This window comes from Ochlerotatus camptorhynchus, unplaced genomic scaffold (assembly GCF_037179485.1).
Source record: "Ochlerotatus camptorhynchus isolate MF236.1 unplaced genomic scaffold, CSIRO-AGI_Acam_v1.1 ptg000391l, whole genome shotgun sequence".
Classification (NCBI taxonomy): Eukaryota; Metazoa; Arthropoda; class Insecta; order Diptera; family Culicidae; genus Ochlerotatus; species Ochlerotatus camptorhynchus.
Window position 1 is genome coordinate 747,859 of NW_027040878.1, and position 21,024 is coordinate 768,882.

A 21,024-nucleotide genomic window follows, 5' to 3' on the forward strand; every position below is an offset into this window, starting at 1 on the left:
TCTACCCAAATTTTAAAGAGAAAATACCCAATGGGTAATTTTCTACAGCGTTTTTTCTGTGATGCAATTTGATGTGGGACACCCTTTATTAGAATATTGCAGTTTTGTTTGATCACCTTATATGAAAAGGCATGAAGAACGAATAGAGTCAATCAATATCCTTTAAATTTTAAATAAATATTTCCAAGCACTGTGAAATCATAGATTACAAGTTAGAATGTTATTCTAAAGTTGACGAATAAATAAATAAATAAATTACAACAATTAATTAATCTGCAAAACAGGAATTCAGTTCGTCATGAAAATTAATCAATACTTCAAGGGATCTTTAGGGCCGCAACAAGTGCCAATCGGAGCAATCCATATTATGAGATTAAACATCATCTCGTATCCAATTCCAATAAGACACACATTTGTCTGAACAAAATCTCATCATCGATTCAATTTCGCCGCAAAGCACAGCCAGCCATAATTCTCTAGAATTTGTTCTCCGATTGCATCTCAATTAGATTTTCTCACGAAACTCCTTCTCGGTGTTTTCATGTAGATACCACGGCACCGAAATTCAAACATTCGAGCGAATCCCAGAGCACGCAAAAAAAAATGCTGGGAAAACTTTTGTGCGCCCACCCCTTTTGTTTACGTTTCAAATTGCTTTCCCAATGTTTCCCACGCTGACCGTGTCTGCCAACAACATCGCAATCGGAAAAGTTTCCTCGGTTGGCTCTCGAAGAATCAGTTGGAAAAGTGGAAAACTGCAATATAGGCCATTACTCATCGGGATTTGTGCTCGGAATGTATGTCAGCTCAGGATACTGCTTTCTAAGCATGTTTGGGATTGTTAACGTTTTGAAGTCGATTTTCCATGATGATCATCACCCACATTCGTATGATGGTGAAAACGAGTTAACGACCCTCGACAGAATGTCTCATTTCACCGTTCCGGCATATTTCCCAAACCCGACGCGAAAATGGGCGTTGCAATAAAAATAAAGTTACTTAATCTTCCCATATGTGTTGTTACGATTATTGCGCTCGCAAAGTGCTATATATAGAGAGCATGAAGATAGAAGTCCCCGCGTGGAACTGGTGGAGGAGATCATGGAATGCTATGTAAACGAAATCTTCCACAGACACCGCCGAAACTTTGATGCCAAAATTAAACAGACATAATTCTACCATTAAACAACGTTCCCAAATGGGTTTGAGAATTTATTTTTAACAGCTGATTGGACTGGATCTACGGCCGGGAAAGTTCAAACCTGACGTGAATAACTTATTCGAGTTTTATTTTCGCAGCACCCAGAAGTACCCAATAACATGTGGCACTATTTCATGTAATCGTGCCGCTTAGCCCGGTCATCCCACCTTCTTCCGATTGTAAGAGGGTAGTAAATACCTTTCAAGTCACAACTAAAGGCTATAAGTTTCCCGCTCTATCTGTTCATAAAAACGAAAAATCTACTTAACACCCCTTCCTATGGACACCTCAACCGCTGGTGGTGGCGCCAAATTGGTGTCTGTCACGGAATACGGTCATTACAATCCACTAAAAGTGGAGAAATACGGTGCGCTTTCGGATCCTGATTGCCCACCGATAGTCACAAACCAACAACTTTTGGCGCTCCTAAGCATCAGTTCACCTATTCATAAACACTTCGCTCTTCTGCCAGCACGGCATGCCATGAATTTATGCACTCCTGCACCTACTACCTACTGAGAGGGGAGCCACCTACCACCTTTAAACCACCGACTATTCTTAGCTTGCACATGCAATCCAAGCCAAACCGAGCGTGCATTTCATAAATCGCGGAAGAGTTGCACCGGCATATCTGTGCATCTGATGGCATGGCATGTCAGTACCTGCTAGGGTTCATTAAAATTACTGACGAGCATGACAAGACAGCTGCTACCGTCGCAGTTGTGGTTGTCTTCTGTGCGTATTGTCTTATGATATTCTATAGAGTGCCAGAAATCGAAACGTTCAAGATACACCCAGTCCATCGGACTGAACGTGGCACGGGCAGAAGGATGAACCAGACTAAAAGATGCCAAAACATGACCTACAGCAGGCAGCCATGTAGATCATGCACGAAATGTCATCTGAGAGGTGACTGGGGATAAGAAGATTTTCCAACGAGGTAGGGTTAATGAACCTAAGTGACCCTAATATTGGATCATACATACATTTCGAAGAAATGCATTTTTTGACAAGCAATGAAAAATATCCATTTGTCTTGTCTAGATGACGCATTGTTCTAAGACAAATTTAGAAACAGGATATAAGCCCAATCTTTAGATCCATAGGCCAACATTACCCTGGTAGAGGGAAAAGCAAAAACAGAGCAAAATAATATCTAATTTTACTATTAATTATTATGTATGAAGACGCATCCTGTCGCGGAAAGTTGCAGATATGGAACCCCGAATCAGCTTGCTCAAATCAAGGGGTGGTGGAAAAAAGGAGACTTCCAGTCCTCCTGGATTCCGCAGAACTGACTATAACCAGAATTTTCCATCCATCATGGGGACATCGAAAACCCCCGATACCCCAATTTTAAGAACAGAAGCCCCTTCTTCATCGGGGCTGTTCTCATTTGATGACATTGTGAACGGTATCCTCAAGTACCTCGATATTTCTGATCCTCTGAAAAGAATTGTTCTGGCAATACTTCCTACACGGGAAAATATCCAATCTCCGAAATGATAAAAAATTACTCATGATTTCATGAACATAGCGTATTTTCATGCTATAAAAATACACCATGAATAATATTCATGGTATCATGAGCTATTTTTGCGCAACGCAGCCAAGATCCCCAAAATCATGAATCATCCGAGTTGAAATCATGAGCTTAATTCATGAATTTAACTTTTAGCTATTAAACCAAAAAAAATTTTGTAAAAAAAAAGCATCAGATAGGATTTGAGCACAGAACAGAAGGGGAAGTGCAAACAAATCTATGAATCAAAAAGTGGTTCATTTTTCTGCTCAACAAGCGATGTGTTCTGTTAGCGTTCCACACGGGTTTTCTATGTGCACCCACACTATCATAGCATGCTGATTATATTAACTGCAGGCAGAAGATGCCCTCTACCGCTAGGTGCGCTAGTGTTCGCAAATGACAAGTGGAGCCACTTTCTGATCCGAAGTTCCACTCCTGTGATTTGAGCCAAGAACCTTGTGATCATCAAACCCATACTTTGACCACTAGACTATCAGTACTTGTATAAGATGGAAGACAAAAGGCGATACCTATGTAGTGTATTTTATGAACACGGTTTGTCAGGTACATGTAACGCTTATAGAGGTTATGATCCCGCTGCATTATGAAATCATGAATTTCCACCAGAAAATCATGAATCATTGTTATGATTTCATGCGATGGCAAGTTTTTTTCATTTCATGATTTTTCATTCATGAAAATAGAATCAGATTTGACCCTCTTGAAGCAATTTACATTGAAGTGGCCCCTCGTTGCAGCAATCATTTCCTTCGATGGATAATTTTCCAAACGAGTTCAGGGATTTGATCACTGTTCTTCAGTGGAATTGTCGAAGTCTTATTCTTGCTCTTTGTGAAACTTGGCTCTCTTCAGGTATCGATCTTCCTTTTTATGATTTTAACATTATTCGACCGGATCGTAAGGATTCGCGTGGAGAAGGGGTACTTTTGGAGATCAAAAAATGCCATTTCTTCTATAGAGTGAATCTTCCTCAATTTCCAGGTATTGAAGTTGTCGCATGTCAGGCTATTTTTAAAGGTAAGACCCTAATAAAAATTACCATAAACGAACGATAGCCCAAATGATTGAACTATTCCACAAATGTTTTTGATGATACCCCGAACACGTCGTTAAGCAAATTAACCATAACATTTTTTATTAGGGGAGCCTTTGAATTACTTCTGTTTATATTCCTCCTAGAGCCGTTGTTAATCGAAAACTATTTTCAGATATATGTTCGGTACTTTCTGCTCCACGGTTGATTATGGGAGATTTTAATTCCCACGGTACAGGCTGGGGGGAACTGTATGATGACAACCGTTATAGTTTGATATATGACCTCTGTGACAGCTTCAATATGATAATTCTTAACAATGGAGAAGTAATACGTTTGGCTGGCCCATCCTCGAATGGAAGTATATTAGTCCTCACACTTAGCTCTAACTTATTATCGTTGGATTGCACGTGGAATGTGATCCAAGATCCCCACGGTAGTGATCACTTTCCGATCGAAATTTCAGTTAGCGACGCCGGCGTTGTATGATTTTATGAGCGGTCGCTTCGTGTTTGCGTCAAGGAGCAATTGACTATATTAAACCTGAGGATTCATCCCACTGCGACCTAGCAAGAAGTACAGTCGACTTGTTTCGCGCTCCGGTATTTCGGAAGTTTTCTCGGTATTCGGTTGGTTTAAATTATCAGTTTTTTCTCGCTTAGTGATTACTGGCATAGTACCCGGCTAAACAATTATCTGAAAGTGAGTTTTTTTCTGAGAAGAAAGTGTGTTTTCGGCATCATCGGAAGGAAAATTGTTTTTGCGATTGCCAATTCGCCAACCATTTTGCCATCGGTGCGTGATCACACATACCTGCGCACAGATCATCGTCATCGAGTGTCAGCATCTGCCTCCGCATTTATACCGGTCATCCATCATCGTGTGTCCAGCTGAGTGCCGAGCCTCATACAAGCACACCACTACAAAGATCGCCCGCACACGCGCATCGAAGGTCACCCACGCTGCGCGTCGCTCCGCTGCTGCTGTGTAATCACTCGGTGGTAGTAGTATAGCAGATAAGTTTTTTTTTTTCCTGTTTCTTTCTCTCGCCCATCAGTTAAATTTAATTTTGTGTTTCTGTGTTTGTAGTTTTTTTTCTGTTTATTGTGTCTGTGAGGTTTTAAGCATCGTTTCAGTGGTAGAGCGTTTACCGCTCCCACTAGTACGGCAAAATGGACGTCTCGTCAGAAGACGATATGGACATTTTGTCGGAAGATGACACCAGTTTGCCACTCGATGGCAAGAAAAGACGAAAACGTGTTGTCATTCATGGTTCGTCTCAGAAAAGCCCCCGATCGCGAGCCTATCCAGATGACTCGACTGGCCCATGGGTTGTCTACTTTCAGCCCAGAAACAAACCTTTGAATGTAATGCAAATTACGAATGATCTGACGAAGCGATACTCGGCCGTGACTGAAATCACGAAGGTTAGGCACAATAAACTTCGTGTCTCCGTCTCTAACCTGAAGCAGGCTAACGAGATTGCTGCCTCCCAGCTCTTCACGCTCGAGTATAGAGTTTACATCCCAGCTCGTGATGTGGAGATCGAAGGTGTGGTCACCGAAGCGAGTCTGACCCCCGAGATCTTGGAGAAGCAGGCGGTTGGCCGTTTCAAGAACCCCTTGCTCCCCCCGGTGAAGATACTGGATGTCCAAAAACTGGGCTCAGTATCTGTCAGCGAGGGTAAAAAGAGTTTTACCCCCACAGACTCGTTTCGCGTGACCTTTTCTGGTTCAGCCCTTCCTCAGTACATCGAGTTGGGAAAACTTCGGCTACCTGTGCGCTTGTTTGTTCCTCGGGTCATGATCTGCCAAAACTGCAAACAGTTGGGACATACGGCCTCTCACTGTGGCAGCAAGGCACGCTGTTCCAAATGCGGGGAGAAGCACGAGGATGGCGCCTGCACAGTCACGGCACCAAAATGCGTGTACTGCAAAGGATCTCCTCCTCATGGTCTCTCGTCGTGTCCGGTGTACAAACAACGCGGGGAAAAACTAGAGCGCTCTCTTAAAGAACGTTCCAGGCGGTCTTTTGCAGAAATGCTTAAGACAGCCAAGCCATCGACCAACGAAACAAATCCCTTCGCTCTTTTGTCAGATGATGAGTCTGGCTCTGACTTGGCTGAGGAGGGAGTTTCTTTCAGTTTTCCGGAAGGTTCTGCCCGGAAACGAAAACGCATCCGTTCGCGGAAAGTTGCAGATCAAGAACCCCAAATCAGCTTGCCCAAATCAAGGAGTGGTGGAAAAAAGGAGACTTCTACTCCTCCTGGATTCCGCAGAACTGATTATACCCAGGATTTTCCACCTCTCCCGGGGACATCCAAAACCCCCGATGCCCCAATTTTCAGAACACAAGCCCCTTCTTCATCTGGGTTGTTCTCATTTGATAACATTGTGGACAGTATCCTCAATTACCTCGATATTTCTGATTCTCTGAAAAGCATTGTTCTGGCAATGCTTCCTACTGTGAAAACCCTCTTGAAGCAGTTGACATTGAAGTGGCCCCTCCTTGCAGCAATCATCTCCTTCGATGGATAATTTTCCAAACGAGGTCGGGGATTTGATCACTGTTCTACAGTGGAATTGTCGAAGTCTTATTCCTAAGATAGAATCGTTTAAGTTTTTGGTTCACAATAATGATTGTGATGCATTTGCTCTGTGTGAAACTTGGCTCTCTTCAGATATCGATCTTCCTTTTCATGATTTTAACATTATTCGACTGGATCGTGAGGATTCGCGTGGAGGAGGAGTACTTTTGGGGATAAAAAAGTGCCATTCCTTCTATAGAGTGAATCTTCCACAATTTCCAGGTATTGAAGTTGTCGCATGTCAGGCTTTTGTTAAAGGCAAGAGCCTTTGTATTGCTTCTGTGTATATTCCTCCCCGAGTTTCGATTAGTCAAAAACAACTTTCAGATATCTGTTCAGTTCTTCCTACTCCACGGTTGATTATGGGAGATTTTAATTCCCACGGTACAGGCTGGGGGGAACTGTATGATGACAACCGTTCTACTTTGATATATGACCTCTGTGATAACTTCAATATGACAATTCTTAACAATGGAGAAGTAACACGTCTGGCTGGTCCATCCTCAAATGGAAGTAGATTAGACCTCACACTTTGCTCTAATTCATTATCGTTGGATTGCACGTGGAATGTGATCCAGGATCCCCACGGTAGTGATCACTTGCCGATCAAAATTTCGATTGCCAGTGGGTTCAATCCGTCGGAATCCATTAACGTCGCGTACGACCTCACCCGTAATATCGATTGGACAACGTTCAAGACCGCGATAGATGAAGCCGTGTCGTCGGTAGAAGAGCTTCCACCGTTGGAGGAATATAACTTCCTCTCCAATCTGATCTTGGACAGCGCGCTTCGAGCTCAAACTCGGCCGGTTCCAGGAACGTCTTTTCGTAGGAAACCTCCTACCCCTTGGTGGGACCAGCAATGCACTGAGGTTTATCGTAAAAAGTCCGACGCGTTTAAGCTTTTCCGGAAACGCGGAACACCCGAGTATTTCGAAGCGTACTCGACTCTTGAACACGAACTCAAGAGCCTCATCAAAGCCAAGAAACGCGGATACTGGCGGCAATTCGTGGACGGTTTATCGCGCGAAACGTCGATGAATACGCTTTGGAACACGGCGCGAAGGATGCGTAACCGGTCTTCAAACAACGAGAGCGAGGAGTACTCGGATCAGTGGATTCTCAAGTTCGCGCGAAAAGTATGTCCTGATTCCGTGCCGGCACAGATGATTCCTCGCGAAACGACGAATTCGGTAGACGAGATCAGCCAGCCTTTTTCAATGCTGGAGCTCTCACTCGCGCTCCTTTCGTGTCGCAATTCGGCTCCGGGGGCTGATAGGATCAAGTTCGACTTGTTGAAGAACCTCCCAGACGTCGCTAAGAGGCGCATGTTGAACTTGTTTTGTCAGTTCCTGGAGTTCAATATTGTTCCAGATGATTGGAGGCGAGTGAGAGTTATAGCCATTAAAAAGCCTGGAAAACCCGCGTCAGATCATAACTCGTATCGTCCCATCGCGATGTTATCGTGCATTCGAAAATTGTTGGAGAAAATGATCCTTTTTCGCCTCGACAAATGGGTTGAGACGAACCACCTACTCTCAGATACTCAATTTGGTTTCCGTAGGGGTAAGGGAACGAACGACTGTCTCGCGTTGCTTTCCACAGAAATCCAGTTGGCTTTTGCTAAAAAAGAGCAAATGGCTTCTGTGTTCTTGGATATTAAGGGGGCTTTTGATTCAGTATCGGTTGAAGTCCTTTCAGACAAACTCCACGCTTGTGGCCTTTCTCCATTAATAAATAACTTTTTGTACAATTTGCTGTCAGAGAAACATATGAGCTTTTCTCATGGAAACTCTACAGCTTCTCGATTTAGCTACATGGGTCTCCCCCAGGGCTCATGTTTAAGCCCCCTTTTGTATAATTTCTACGTCAGAGAAATTGATAATTGTCTAAGTGACAACTGCACGTTGAGACAACTTGCAGATGACGGCGTAGTGTCTATGACAGGGCCCAAAGGGGTCGACCTGCAAGGACCCTTACAGGATACCTTAGACAATTTGTCTACTTGGGCTATTCAGCTAGGTATCGAATTCTCCACGGAGAAAACTGAGTTGGTCGTTTTTTCTAGGAAGCATAGCCCAGCACAACCAAAGCTTCAACTTTTGGGTAAACCGATCACTCATTCTATGTCCTTCAAATATCTTGGGGTCTGGTTCGATTCAAAATGCACCTGGAGATCCCACATTGAGTATCTGAGACGAAAATGCCAACAAAGGATCAATTTTCTCCGAACAATTACCGGAACGTGGTGGGGAGCCCATCCGCAAGATCTTCTAACGTTGTACCGGACAACGATTTTATCGGTTTTAGAATACGGTAGTTTTTGTTTCCAGTCGGCGGCTAAAACTCACATCATCAAACTGGAACGTATCCAGTATCGTTGTCTTCGTATCGCGTTAGGATGCATGCACTCGACTCATACGATGAGTCTCGAAGTGTTGGCGGGCATGTTGCCACTATCGGATCGGTTCTCGGAATTGTCCCTCAGGCTCCTCACCCGTTGCGAAGTTATGAACCCACTGGTAATCGAAAACTTTGAAAAGCTTCTTGAGCTGAACCCTCAAACTCGTTTTATGTCATTGTACTACGTGTACATAACACAGGATGTCAGCCCTTCACAGCATAATCCTCATCGTGTATGCTTCTCCGACTTCGGCAATTCAGTTAGTTTTGATTTATCTATGACGCGGGAGATTCGTGGGATCCCAGAATATCATCGTTCCATGATTGTTCCGTCAATTTACGCTGCAAAGTTTGGCCAAGTTGATTCCGCAAGATCGTTCTTCACAGATGGATCACTAATAGAGTCGTCCGCTGGTTTTGGTATTTTTAACGAATTTCATAGCGCCTCTCGAATGCTTCAAGCTCCTTGTTCCATATATGTTGCTGAGCTGGCGGCAATACATTATACGCTAGAAACGATCGCCTCACTTGCACCAGATCATTATTTTATTTTTACGGATAGTCTCAGTTCTGTCGAGGCTATTCGCTCTATGAGGCCGGTAAAGCACTCCTCGTATTTTCTCATGAAAATACGAGAGCTTTTAAGTGCTTTATCTTTAAGATCTTTTGTCATAACCTTTGCATGGGTCCCATCTCATTGCTCGATTCCGGGCAATGAGATGGCTGACTCGCTTGCTAAGGTGGGTGCTATGGAAGGCGATATTTACGATCGACAAATCGCCTACGATGAATTTTTCTTCATTTATCGTCAACAGTCACTCGTCAGCTGGCAGAATAAGTGGAGTAAAGGGAGTTTGGGACGATGGCTATATTCGATCATCCCTAAGGTGTCGAAGAGTTCTTGGTTCAAGGGGTTGGATGTGGGTCGAGACTTCATTCGTATGATGTCTCGCCTCATGTCCAATCACTATTCGTTAAACGCTCACTTGTTCCGTATTGGGCTGAAGGACAGCAGTCTCTGTGAATGTGGACAAGGTTACCAGGACGCAGATCACATTATTTGGTCTTGTGCTGAGCATCGCGGAGTCAGATCTGAACTGTACGATTGCCTTCGGGCTCGAGGTAGACAACCTAATGTTCCAGTGCGGGATATTTTGGCTAGACGCGATCTGGAGTTTATGAAACTCATATATGTTTACTTTAAGAATATTAACATTAGATTGTAAGTTTTATTAACCTTGTGTTTAGTTTGTATTTTGTACGTGTGGGTTTTTTTTTATGTTTGTTTTCAAGATGAATAGAAATTAGTTCATGTTTTAGGATTAATTAAATATTTGTATCGTAAACCACATTTCAAACCTCCCTCTCCCTTTTCCCATCCAAAAAAAATTGTAAATCCCCACTAACCTCGAGACAACCGCGAGTATCCGGTCCAGCTCCTTTAACTTTAAATATAAGAAATCAATAATGTATAACAAAAATGATAACTCGGCTCTGTAAAGTTTATTCGATTGAGCCTGTACAAATAAAGTAATTAATAAAAAAATGTGTAAACTAGTGTAATCGCCCTTTGTAACCACTGTGTGGCGCGCAGGTCTAATTCAGAAACTCATCACTTTTATCATAAACCTTATCCCATTGCAGAATTCCTCGGGCACAACCTAAGAAGTACACGACACGATGATGATGATGGACATCCTTCGCTGGCTGCCGGGGGCCTGCGGTAGCCTTGGACCGGCCCTAATTCCCCCAGCACACATCGCCGTCCTGTGGTACTTTTGGCAAAACTACTCCCGCTACGTGGACAAGCGGTTCTGCTCCTGTTCCTGCTGGGATACGGTGTTTAAAGGTATGCTTTCGGAAATACTGTAACCCAGACTTTTGGTTCACCGTTTGTATCCTCCGTAGGAACGTACGAATCCGGAATCGCCTCCTACAAGCACATGTACTTCAACGCCACCCAGAACACGATGAAGATGTGGCTGCTGATCGTGGTCGGCGTGATCGCCCTGTACGAGTGTACCAAATACCTAACGCAGCTGCTGCTGCAGAACCGGGTCCGCTACACGATGATCGTGCTGTTCATGCTGTCGATCTTCTCGCATTACTATGCCTGGTGGGCATATCTCAATTACTACAACGACGAGTACTACAACCAGTGGAATCACCAGTTGTTTTTTACGGTGAGTTGTTAGGTGAACTGATCGTGGAGTGGAGCATTTTTCAATCTGTTTCGATCCTAGATTACGGAACTCATATCAACCAGCGTCGTGTTACATCTAGCCAATGTGGAAAACGTGGTGACATCACGGAAAACGCTGGCCATCGTGGGCATCGCTATCCTGCACATCCTAGCCAGCGGGGTGGATCAGTTCATATCAAATGTGTTTCGGGGCGAAGGATATCCCCATCAGGTATTAGGCTGGTTCGGATTAACTTGAACGAAGACCTTAAGATCCATTTTCATTCTAGGTCGTCCGCGACTTGGGCTTCATGATCCCGGATGTGATGCATCTGATGCTTCCGCTGTGGCTGCTGCGGCAAACGCGCAAGGAAAGCTTCAGCACGCGACCTTTCTACCGGGACCGGAACCTACGGAGGGATGTGGTCCTCATGTTCTTCATGGTAGCAGTATTATTCACCATTTGCTCGTTCCTGTGAGCGCGGTTCCCGAACTAGAAGTAAAGGAACCGCACCGTTTTCCCGAATAGTGAGCAAATCCTGAATTCTTCCAATGTTGTGTAAATTACAGAAGTTAAGACGTGAGAGCAATTTGTGTGAAAAAAAAATCCTACATGCTCAAAACAATACAAAAAACATCACTGGTACAACGCATCGTTTTTAACCGACGACGAAAGCACACCAAACACCAGACGTCTCCATATTTGGCTTCAACGCAAGACTGTTAAGTATTAGTGAATTGCTTTTTGGTTATGTTCCATTCGAGTTAGGATTATTATTTATCAAATAAGTAGAATTTAACGAAGACAAAGAACTTACTCTATGCTGTGTGATTGGCTTTGTGAAGGTTTTAATGAAGTTTTAACTTCTCAAAATCTTCAACAAAGCCACAACAGGCCTTTGTAAAAAAAATTACTTATCAATAATATCGTGTGGCACCTTCACACTTCAAAACCAAGTCATCATGTTCTCAAAAGTCTACCATTTCCGCTTCCAGTCATAGATTAGTGTTTTAAGCCTTAGGCCGACTTAGAAAACAAAACCAAACATCTGTAGTGGCAAACACATATCTTTGAATTCTACTTATCAGTGAGCCACATAGTCCACACTTGGAAATGAATATTTTTTTAAGAACAATGATCAACCGAACTGTCAGCAACTGCAGCTTTGCTCTTTTGCCATTTTTAAACTAGAAAAAAAAACAAACAACAAAAAATCAAACACAATTATCAGCGAGGACAAGATGCAGCTACTTATTCTGGCTCCTCTCCCTCGTCCCCATATCATCAGCCTCGAGAGACTAAGTTTTTTAAGTAACACTTTAGCAACGAATCACTATCGTCGTGAGCAATCGAAATCGAAACCGGATCCGTTGCATCCATCAGATGCATAATAATTGGACATTTTTCAGCGGTTTTTTAACCTTCACTCTAGCAGAAACGTACTTTTAAAACCGTAGAATCTAACCTTCTTCCCGTTGCAGTAGCATCTTTTTCGAAAGCGATAGCAAAAACCAAACAGACTAAACCTACACACATCTAGAAGAGTAGACAATAAAGAAAAGCTAAATGTAATGGAAATATCCGAAGAAAAAATAACGAAAGTAGTAAATTAGATGCAGACAAAGAGTAAGAGTAAATCATAAAGCGAGTGAAAATTATAGCATGTAAACGGAAAATGTAAACAGAACAAAGAAAAATGCAGTTCCGGAGCGGAACGTTTCGTCAAACGAATTGACTTATTATCTATAATTGTATGTTGATAGGTTTTAGAAACGTTGTTGATCCTTCCCCATTTATCCTCCAAAAAGCGTAAAAAGAGAAAACAGAAAGTGATGTGTCATAGAGGTTTTAAAAAATCAGATACAGATGGAGACTAGTAGAGAATTGAAACAAAGATTAGGATTAAGCGGGCGGCTATAATCTGTGTAGACGAAATAATCATCAACAGGTGAACCATTAGGTGTAACTAAATACAAGTAAGAGGATGGAAGCCAAGTTAAACGATACCCACCATTATACGATTCTAAGTTTTGCCTTCGTGTTTAATTTTCTCTATTATTTTTGTTGAATGACAGACAAGTATGGATTGATATAGAATAAATATGAACTGAGTATATTAAACGGTGCGTTTGAATTAGGACAGTTCACAATCTTCGAATGATGTTCCACCATGAAAGGACATGAAAGAAAGGTTCTCGTTAATCATAGCAGCGTCCACAGTCCTAAAAGTATTTTGTCTGCGTAAGTCACACATATCAATGTGTTTGATTGTTTCCTATTAACGGAAATGCCTTTGTCATCGGCGAACAAAGAGTTGCGGCAACCCTGAGGCAAATCAGGGAGGTCCGAAGTGAAAATGCTATGCAATATAGGCCCAAGAATGCTCCCCTGAGGAACTCCAGCTCTAACAGGTAGTCGGTCAGATTTCTGTTTCTGCAGAGCATTTAAATAATTTTGAACTAAGTTTCATAATATAGAGTGGAAAATTAAGCTTTTTTTCAATTTGGCAATCACACCTTCATGCCAAACAACGTGGAATGCTTTTTCAATGCTACACGTGTTACACTTCGCATCTTCACATGTAAGCATATTAAGGTTTCTGTGAATGCACGTAGCTGAAACTACTACTTGTTGTTTGCTGTGGAGGAGCAAGCAATGTCTGAAATTTGCAGATGTATAAACCTCGTAGATTTTGAGTTGTGTGCTCTTGAAATTGCGAGGTAGGATGGAAAAATTGACTCTACAAGGCAACACCTTTAATTGGTAACTCTTAAGAGTTGATGAGTAGTTGAATGCCCATGGCGAAATCCAAACTGCTCATCTGCAAAAATTGAGTTCGTATTGTTGTGAAGCATTATTCTATTTAAAATTATCTTTTCAAAATGTTTACTTATTTAAGAAAGCAAACTTATTGGACGGTAGCTCGAAGCTTCAGCTGGATTTTTATCAGGCTTCAAAATTGGAACAACTTTTGCATTTTTCCATTTATGGAAACATCTGTTAAATAATTTAACCAAGAAAGACAATGTACTCTCTGGGAGTTTTTTGACGAGGATATAGAAAATTCCATCATCACTAGGAGCTTTCATATTTTGAAACTTTTCAGTTATGGATCTTACTTCGTCTAAATCGACCGTAGTGGTTAACATCCATACCTCTTACGCTTAAAGTCACGAGTTCAAATCTCACCCTCGTACAAGTCACGAAAATTGTCCCCCAGGAATCATCGAAAATATTTTCCCGAGAGAAAATATTCAGATAATCCCGAGCAACCTGATTCTCAATAGGATTAGTAAGACCCAAACTGAAATTATGGGAATTCATGAATTGCTTAGCAAGTTTCTGAGCTTTTTCCGGATTTGTGATCAAAATTTTACCACCTTCTTTAAGCTACCAGATTTGCACTTGGAGGATACTAAATTAATCCTTTCTCAAAAGGTTAAGTATCTGGGAGTAATTCTTGATAACAAACTCAATTGGAACTTACATTTGAATAAAATAATAAGTAAGGCTACAAATGCCCTATGGATAAGCAAAAAAACATTTGGCAATAAATGGCGACTGAAACCTAAAATGATCGATTGGATCTATAAGGCTATAATAAGACCCAGAATAACATATGCATCATTAGTTTGGTGGCCAAAAACAAAAGTTAAATATGCTCAAAAAAAAAACTCGAAAAGTTACAAAGACTTGCTACAATTTCCATCACAGGAGCAGTTCGTAGCACGCCCTCTAAAGCGCTAGATACAATGTTAAATCTTCTTCCCTTACATATATTTGTGCAGTTAGAAGCCGTAAAAAACGCACTAAGGTTAAAAAGAACAAAACAGTTTTTTGATGGGGACCTTAGGGGTCATTTCAGTATTTTGAAGGAATTTAAAATTAATGGATGAATAGACAGTATAACTTTGAAAGATTATTCAACGTCACTGAACCTAGTCGCACTGAATGGGAATCAGGAGGACCTAATATTCAACCAGGATCAGTAATTTTCTACACTGATGGCTCCAAATTAAACAACAGAGTTGGCGCTGGGGTAACGGGTTCTGGTGTCAACATATCAATATCTATGGGTAAGTGGCCAACCGTATTTCAAGCAGAAATACAGGCAATTATTGAATGTGCTACGGTTTGTTTACGTCGTAATTACAAACATACAAATATATATATTTTCTCTGACAGTCAAGCTGCCCTAAAAGCATTGAGGTCAGTTACATGTTCTTCTAAACTGGCTTGGGAATGCATTCAATTACTACAGCTGGTGGCTAAAAATAGTACAGTTAACTTATTTTGGGTACCTGAGCACTGTGGGGTTGAAGGTAATGAAAAGGCAGATTTATTAGCAAGATTGGGATCATCAAAACCATTCCTAGGTCCAGAACCATTTTGCGGGGCCTCAGAATGTACCCTCAAAATGGAACTAAAAAACTGGAAAAAATCGATGATAGATAACATTTGGAAAAAAAACACTAAAACAGGTCGACAGTCCAAAAGATTTATATCACCTAATAAAGAAGCATCTCAAAGACTTCGTAATCTCTCCAAAAAAGATCTATGTACTTTTCTTTTTATTAATTTATTTGATAAGGCTCAACCGAATTAACTTTACAGAGCCGAGGATTCTTGGTCACTATACAATACATCTTAAAACTATAGTCAAAAGGTACAACACAATAAACACTTTATCTTCCGCTATCCAAAAAGCCTCCTCCATCAGAACTGGAGCCGCTTCCAGTAGTTTCATTGTATGGCAAATTGTTGTACGCCAACGAGGGTCAGAGAGCGTCCATTGCAACAATGGACGCAAAACGTGGTCAGCACTCACACACTGATCACGAAACGGTTGCTTTCCAAAGTCGACGACGCATCGACCGAAAGAACTGCTGATGAAGAACAATGAGGAGGACCACACAATGGTTGCTGCCGAGAAAACAGACGATCGCGTAGCACACATCGAGAGTGGCCTGCTTTTGTCGACAGCCGAGTGAACACTGATCTATGTACTTTTAGCGGCCTAGTTACGGGCCACTGTTCAAGTAAATATTATTTAAAACAGCTAGGCAAATTGGAAGATGACAAGTGTCGATTCTGCAACCTAGAGAGTGAAAACTCGGAACATTTACTATGTAACTGTGCAGCACTTTTTCATAAAAGGAAAACATTTTTCGATAAGGGTTTAATACAGCCCTCAGAAGTATGGATGACTTCTGCCAGTAAGGCAATAAAGTTCATTCGTTCTATAATACCTTACTGGGACAACGCCTATAGTCAGCTAGTGGAAATCACTCAAACAAATAGTGATACAACACCCTGATGTGGCATACATTAAACCGGGGCCCGCCACAATAGATCAAATAACTGGTCGCAGTGGAAAAATGTACCCAACATAGGAAAAAAAAAGCGATGGAGAAGGATTTTGAGATTTTTTTAAATTTTTTGGGAGCTTCCAAGCTTGGGTCTAATTTTGACACATTATTTTCAAAAGTTTTGTTCCTGAGGGTATTTCTATACCGCTTTTAATTTGTCTTTGCAAATCCCGCCAGATAAATTTCAAGGCAGGATCGCGTGTTTTTTTATGTGTTGCCTCCTACGGACATTTTTCAGACGGATCAAGAGCCGAAGATCGTCGTCTATTATAACTGAATCTAATTTAACCTCGCATGTTGGTACTGAGGCAGCTCTTGCTTCACCTATAGAAGTAGTCAGAGATTCAATTGCATAATTAATTTCATTTTTGGTTTGCAAAGAAATGTTTGAATCAAAGCTATATTCCATAAATGTTCGATATTGCTCCCAATCAGCTCTATGGTAATTGAAAGTGGAGCTAATGAGATAAGAAATTATTTCTTGGGATATTTCAAAAGTAACTGGAAGGTGATCAGAACCGAAGTCAGCATGGGTAACCAATTGGCTACAAAATTGACATGAATCAGTTAAGACCAAATCGATAGTTGAGGGATTTCTTGCAGAAGAAAAGCATGTTGGGCTGTTTGGATATTGAATAGTGTAATAACCTGCTGAACAATCATCAAACAGAATATTACCATTGGAATTGCTTTGCGCATTATTCCATGAGCGGTGTTTTGCATTAAAATCACCAATAATGAAGAATTTAGACCTATGACGAGTAAGTTTTTGAAGGTCACCCTTGAGAAAACTATTTTGCTGACCTACGCATTGGAATGGCAAATAGGCAGCTATAATTGTAAGTTGTCCAAATTTTTCAAAAACTTTGGTTTCAAATCATGAAAGAATTTTATGTTTGATTCGTCTATGAACAATGATGGCAACGCCACCACAGGGTCCATCAAGACGATCATTTCTATAAATGAAATAATTTGCGTTTAACCTTATGGTCGGGTTTAAGGAACGTTTCAGTTATAACGGCAATATGCACGTTATGAACTCTCAAAAAGGTAAATAGCTCGTCTTCATTATCTTTAAGAGATCGAGTATTCCAATTTAAAATATTTAATGTTTTAAAATCCATTACTGAATTCCATAGTCATGACGATATTGTTCGCAAATTTTACTCCAGTTTGAATAGCATCAAACATGGAGTTAGTTTTTAACATATCAGTAATCGGTGCATCAACCTAATTTCTGTAAAAAAAAAATCCATTTTAGGAGCAGTAATCCTTCCTAAATGAAAATTATCAAAATTTCTATTACAATTATGTTGACTAGTATTTTAATTTCTACTTCTAGCAGCATAGTTAGCTCCATTTACTCGCTGAACATAGTTAGCCGCGAGGGGAGCAGGTATAGATGAAGAATTTGAAGCAGGGGTAATATTTGTACCTACGGGTACGAATGTAGAATTTGTTACTCGCTGACCGTTGTTAACAGCAGAGGAATTAGTACCTGGTCGGGAAAATAGAGGGTTTCCTACCTGTCGCTTACATCCCAAAAATTGGATTTGTGGTTTTCACCACAATTCAAATTTCTTAGGATCTTCCTTCCGAGGAATCACCACAATTCATGCATTCAGCTGGCATGTAGCAATGTTTTGTTCCGTGACCCCATCCCTGACCCACGGCACTGGGTGAGATTTTGTAAATTTCCTCCAGTCTCCCTGAAGTGTTCCCACTTCACTCAGACATGGCGCATACGGCTAGCTTTTTCTGAGGTCTTAAGGTTGTTTGGTTCACTAGACTTGAAGTGAACCAAATAAAATCATTAGAAATACCATGGCGTGAATCGCCAGGATGGGATTTCATTTTCATTTAAATTACTCACGCCACCATCGATATCTACATCAGCAACATGGGCAACAACATCTCGCAACCTCCTAATAAGCCTATTGAATAAACGACTTCTTGACGATTCTATTCAACTGTATGCTTAATAATACTTGTACTATTTTTAATAATAACTTCTATTCAGACTTTGTTCACACAAATCTGGAGAATTTTTTCAACCACAACATCGAAATATTTGGTGTTGAATAAGGTATGTGCCGAGAAGCTTTTATTCCGATATATAAGAGTTGTAACAGAGCTTATTCGATCAAATTTTTGATTATTCAGCGTTTATTAGACATGCAAATTACAATTATTCAGTATGTTATTAGATCAAAGTTCTGGTGTTGAATCAGGAAGACAGTCATCGTTTGTATGTATAGCTTTTAATAAGTATATTAATAAAATCACAGCACACAGCGAAATAAAGGCGCATCAATCGATCTCCATGAGGTTTTTTCAGCACATAATTTGACAACCCGTTTTATTCAGATTTATACACTGTTATAAAGCATTTATTCAATATATGCTTGCACGCAGGCAAAAGAACGTAAGAATTCCATAAGAAACATTTATGAGTTTTAGCCACAAGAAATCAGTATGAATTTCATTGATTTGCCTTATGAAAAATAATGTTGACAAAAAAATAATAAATCGGAGCAGACTGGAACCGAGCCATGGACGTTGAGATTACGGAGTTCATGTGTTGACCACTCGTCTTTCAACGCTTAAGAAAATGGAATGGCTAAAGGCGTATAAGAGCCACGTTATGTTAGATGAAATCTTTCATAAGTCGCGCTTATGAAATTCATATTTGTCGTTCATAAGTCGAGTCTTATGAAATTCTTAAGTCTATTTGCCTCAGTGTGTGAATCTGTATTGTTTGTTGGGCTGTCGTGTATCAGGAACTCAGCTCGGACCACTATCCGGTGGTGGCTGAAGTGGGTTCCTTAGTCAACAAGTTCCAAGCATGGCGGCGAAACTACCATCGGGTAGATTGCTCGCAGTTCCAACACTGCGTTGACACCAGTATCGACTATAGAGATTGCTGACGTTTATCGTTCGCACACTACGTCACGTATACGTATACGCAAAATGTTTTCATCGGGAAAAAAAAACTTCATAGCGGAAAATTTTCCCGATGAAAACAAATCACTGACACAATCATACTTTAGCAATCTCTATGACGTCTACCCGGTACTAGGCGGGTAAGAGAGGTGACACAGTCGGAAGAAGTGTTAGTTTGTTTACTAAAAAGAACTATGCCCATTTTGTTATGGCAAGTTTTGCTATAAGAAATGCTCCTCGTGTTTATTAGTGAAATTCACATCAAATGTTGATTAATTGCGCAGGAAATCAGTTTGGCACGGCATTTGTGACCAGCGTACACCTTCCGGTCATATGAAACAGGTCAACAACCGTCCAACTTTGCCCAAAAAAAATTTGTTTTTAATTTCTGTATGGCAAAATAGTGACCTTTAACGGCAAAGAACTCACCAACACTGGGAGACCGTGAGTTCCTGCCCACCTGTCATTTTTCATCTCGCACCCGGTAGGGTTGCTTCCACTCACTAGCTATAAAAAATGTTTTTCGGAAATATGAAATCATTAGATGTTATAATGGTTATCAGTACTTGTAAGTTGCAAGAAGATGTTGTGAAGTATGTGTTTGAAACATTAAACCTGACAATATTGCTTCAGTGCGTCACAATCAGCGATTTCACAATCAGCGATTTCACAATACATGAGCGCTCACTCTGAGTTAAGATCACTGACTGTAACGCTCTGAAAGCTAAATTGCCAGGTTTCAAACACCTACTTCACGACCATTTCTTGTATCTCAAGTACTAATAACCATTATAACATCGAATTATTTCGTAATTCCGAAAAACATTTTTTTACATCAAGTGAGTGGAGGCAACCCTGCCACACGGAAACGACCGACGACATCGACCGGTGTCTGCGCTCCATGGATGAAGCGATTTCCCGGGCCAGGGAGCAACATGTACCACTATCCAGCCAGATGGGAAATACTCTGAACCTGGACAGGCCCACTAAATACCTCATTAGACTCCGCAACACGATTCGTAGGCAGTACCAGTGTTACCGCGAGGCAATTAATTTAAAACCAAAACCATAAGATAACCACATAGTTGCATCCCGTTTGCATAGCCCTAGCTGACGTTGATACCAAGGCCAAGAATATGAAATGAAAAGTAGGGCAAAAGGAGCGAGAGCTCGTTTTACATAATCTAACTGCAGTATTTACTTAGGAACGTTTCTGCGTTCAAGTAGGATAAACACGCCCACGCATGGCATGCTTGCGCATCTAGGTTACGTTTAGCTTTCCCTCTCTGTTTATCCTTAACGAAGGATATAATTATAATGTTTAAACGTTACAAATGTCTCATTCTTATTTGTAGAGCCATATCAGATCTGAGTTACAAAAAGAAATAAACTTACAAGATAACCCGAGAAATCCCAGATCTGAAAGGGCATAGTATATAAGATCCAAATAACACAAATTTACCCTTTCAAGGGCGATCGAAATCCTAGCTAATAGAATAGGCAAAATTAGGTCAAAAGTCCGGTATTGAAAGGGATATGTAAAACCCTGGACGAACCAAGTAAAAGTTTTACATAATTATAAGTTGCTAATGCAACACGTAGCTGTAAGATCACTTTGTACAATTTTGTTGAATAAAATTAAGTTTCGTAGGTTACTCCAGATTCTTCTCTTTTTGAATCCGAAAGAACTTTCGGCCTAGAAGTGAAAACTTCTCTCCTTAATCGGGGAAAAAAGTAGCTCCTAGAATCGAGAAACAGT

General features: G+C 41.0%; 2 protein-coding genes across 3 annotated transcripts in view; one reads left to right on the forward strand and one right to left on the reverse strand.

Annotated features, from left to right (window-relative positions):
• The window catches only part of LOC135710559 (uncharacterized), a 331,677-nt gene extending 318,603 nt beyond the window's left edge, over positions 1-13,074 (forward strand). For both annotated transcript variants that reach the window (XM_065233172.1, XM_065233171.1), the window contains exons 2-5: positions 10,415-10,619; positions 10,679-10,953; positions 11,014-11,184; positions 11,243-13,074. In XM_065233172.1, coding sequence (XP_065089244.1) covers positions 10,451-10,619; positions 10,679-10,953; positions 11,014-11,184; positions 11,243-11,431 — 804 coding nt within the window. In that variant the 5' untranslated portion in view covers positions 10,415-10,450 and the 3' untranslated portion in view covers positions 11,432-13,074. The remainder of the gene's footprint in view (positions 1-10,414; positions 10,620-10,678; positions 10,954-11,013; positions 11,185-11,242) is intronic.
• The window catches only part of LOC135710557 (circumsporozoite protein-like), a 257,106-nt gene that overhangs the window by 91,362 nt on the left and 144,720 nt on the right, over positions 1-21,024 (reverse strand). The window lies entirely within an intron of this gene.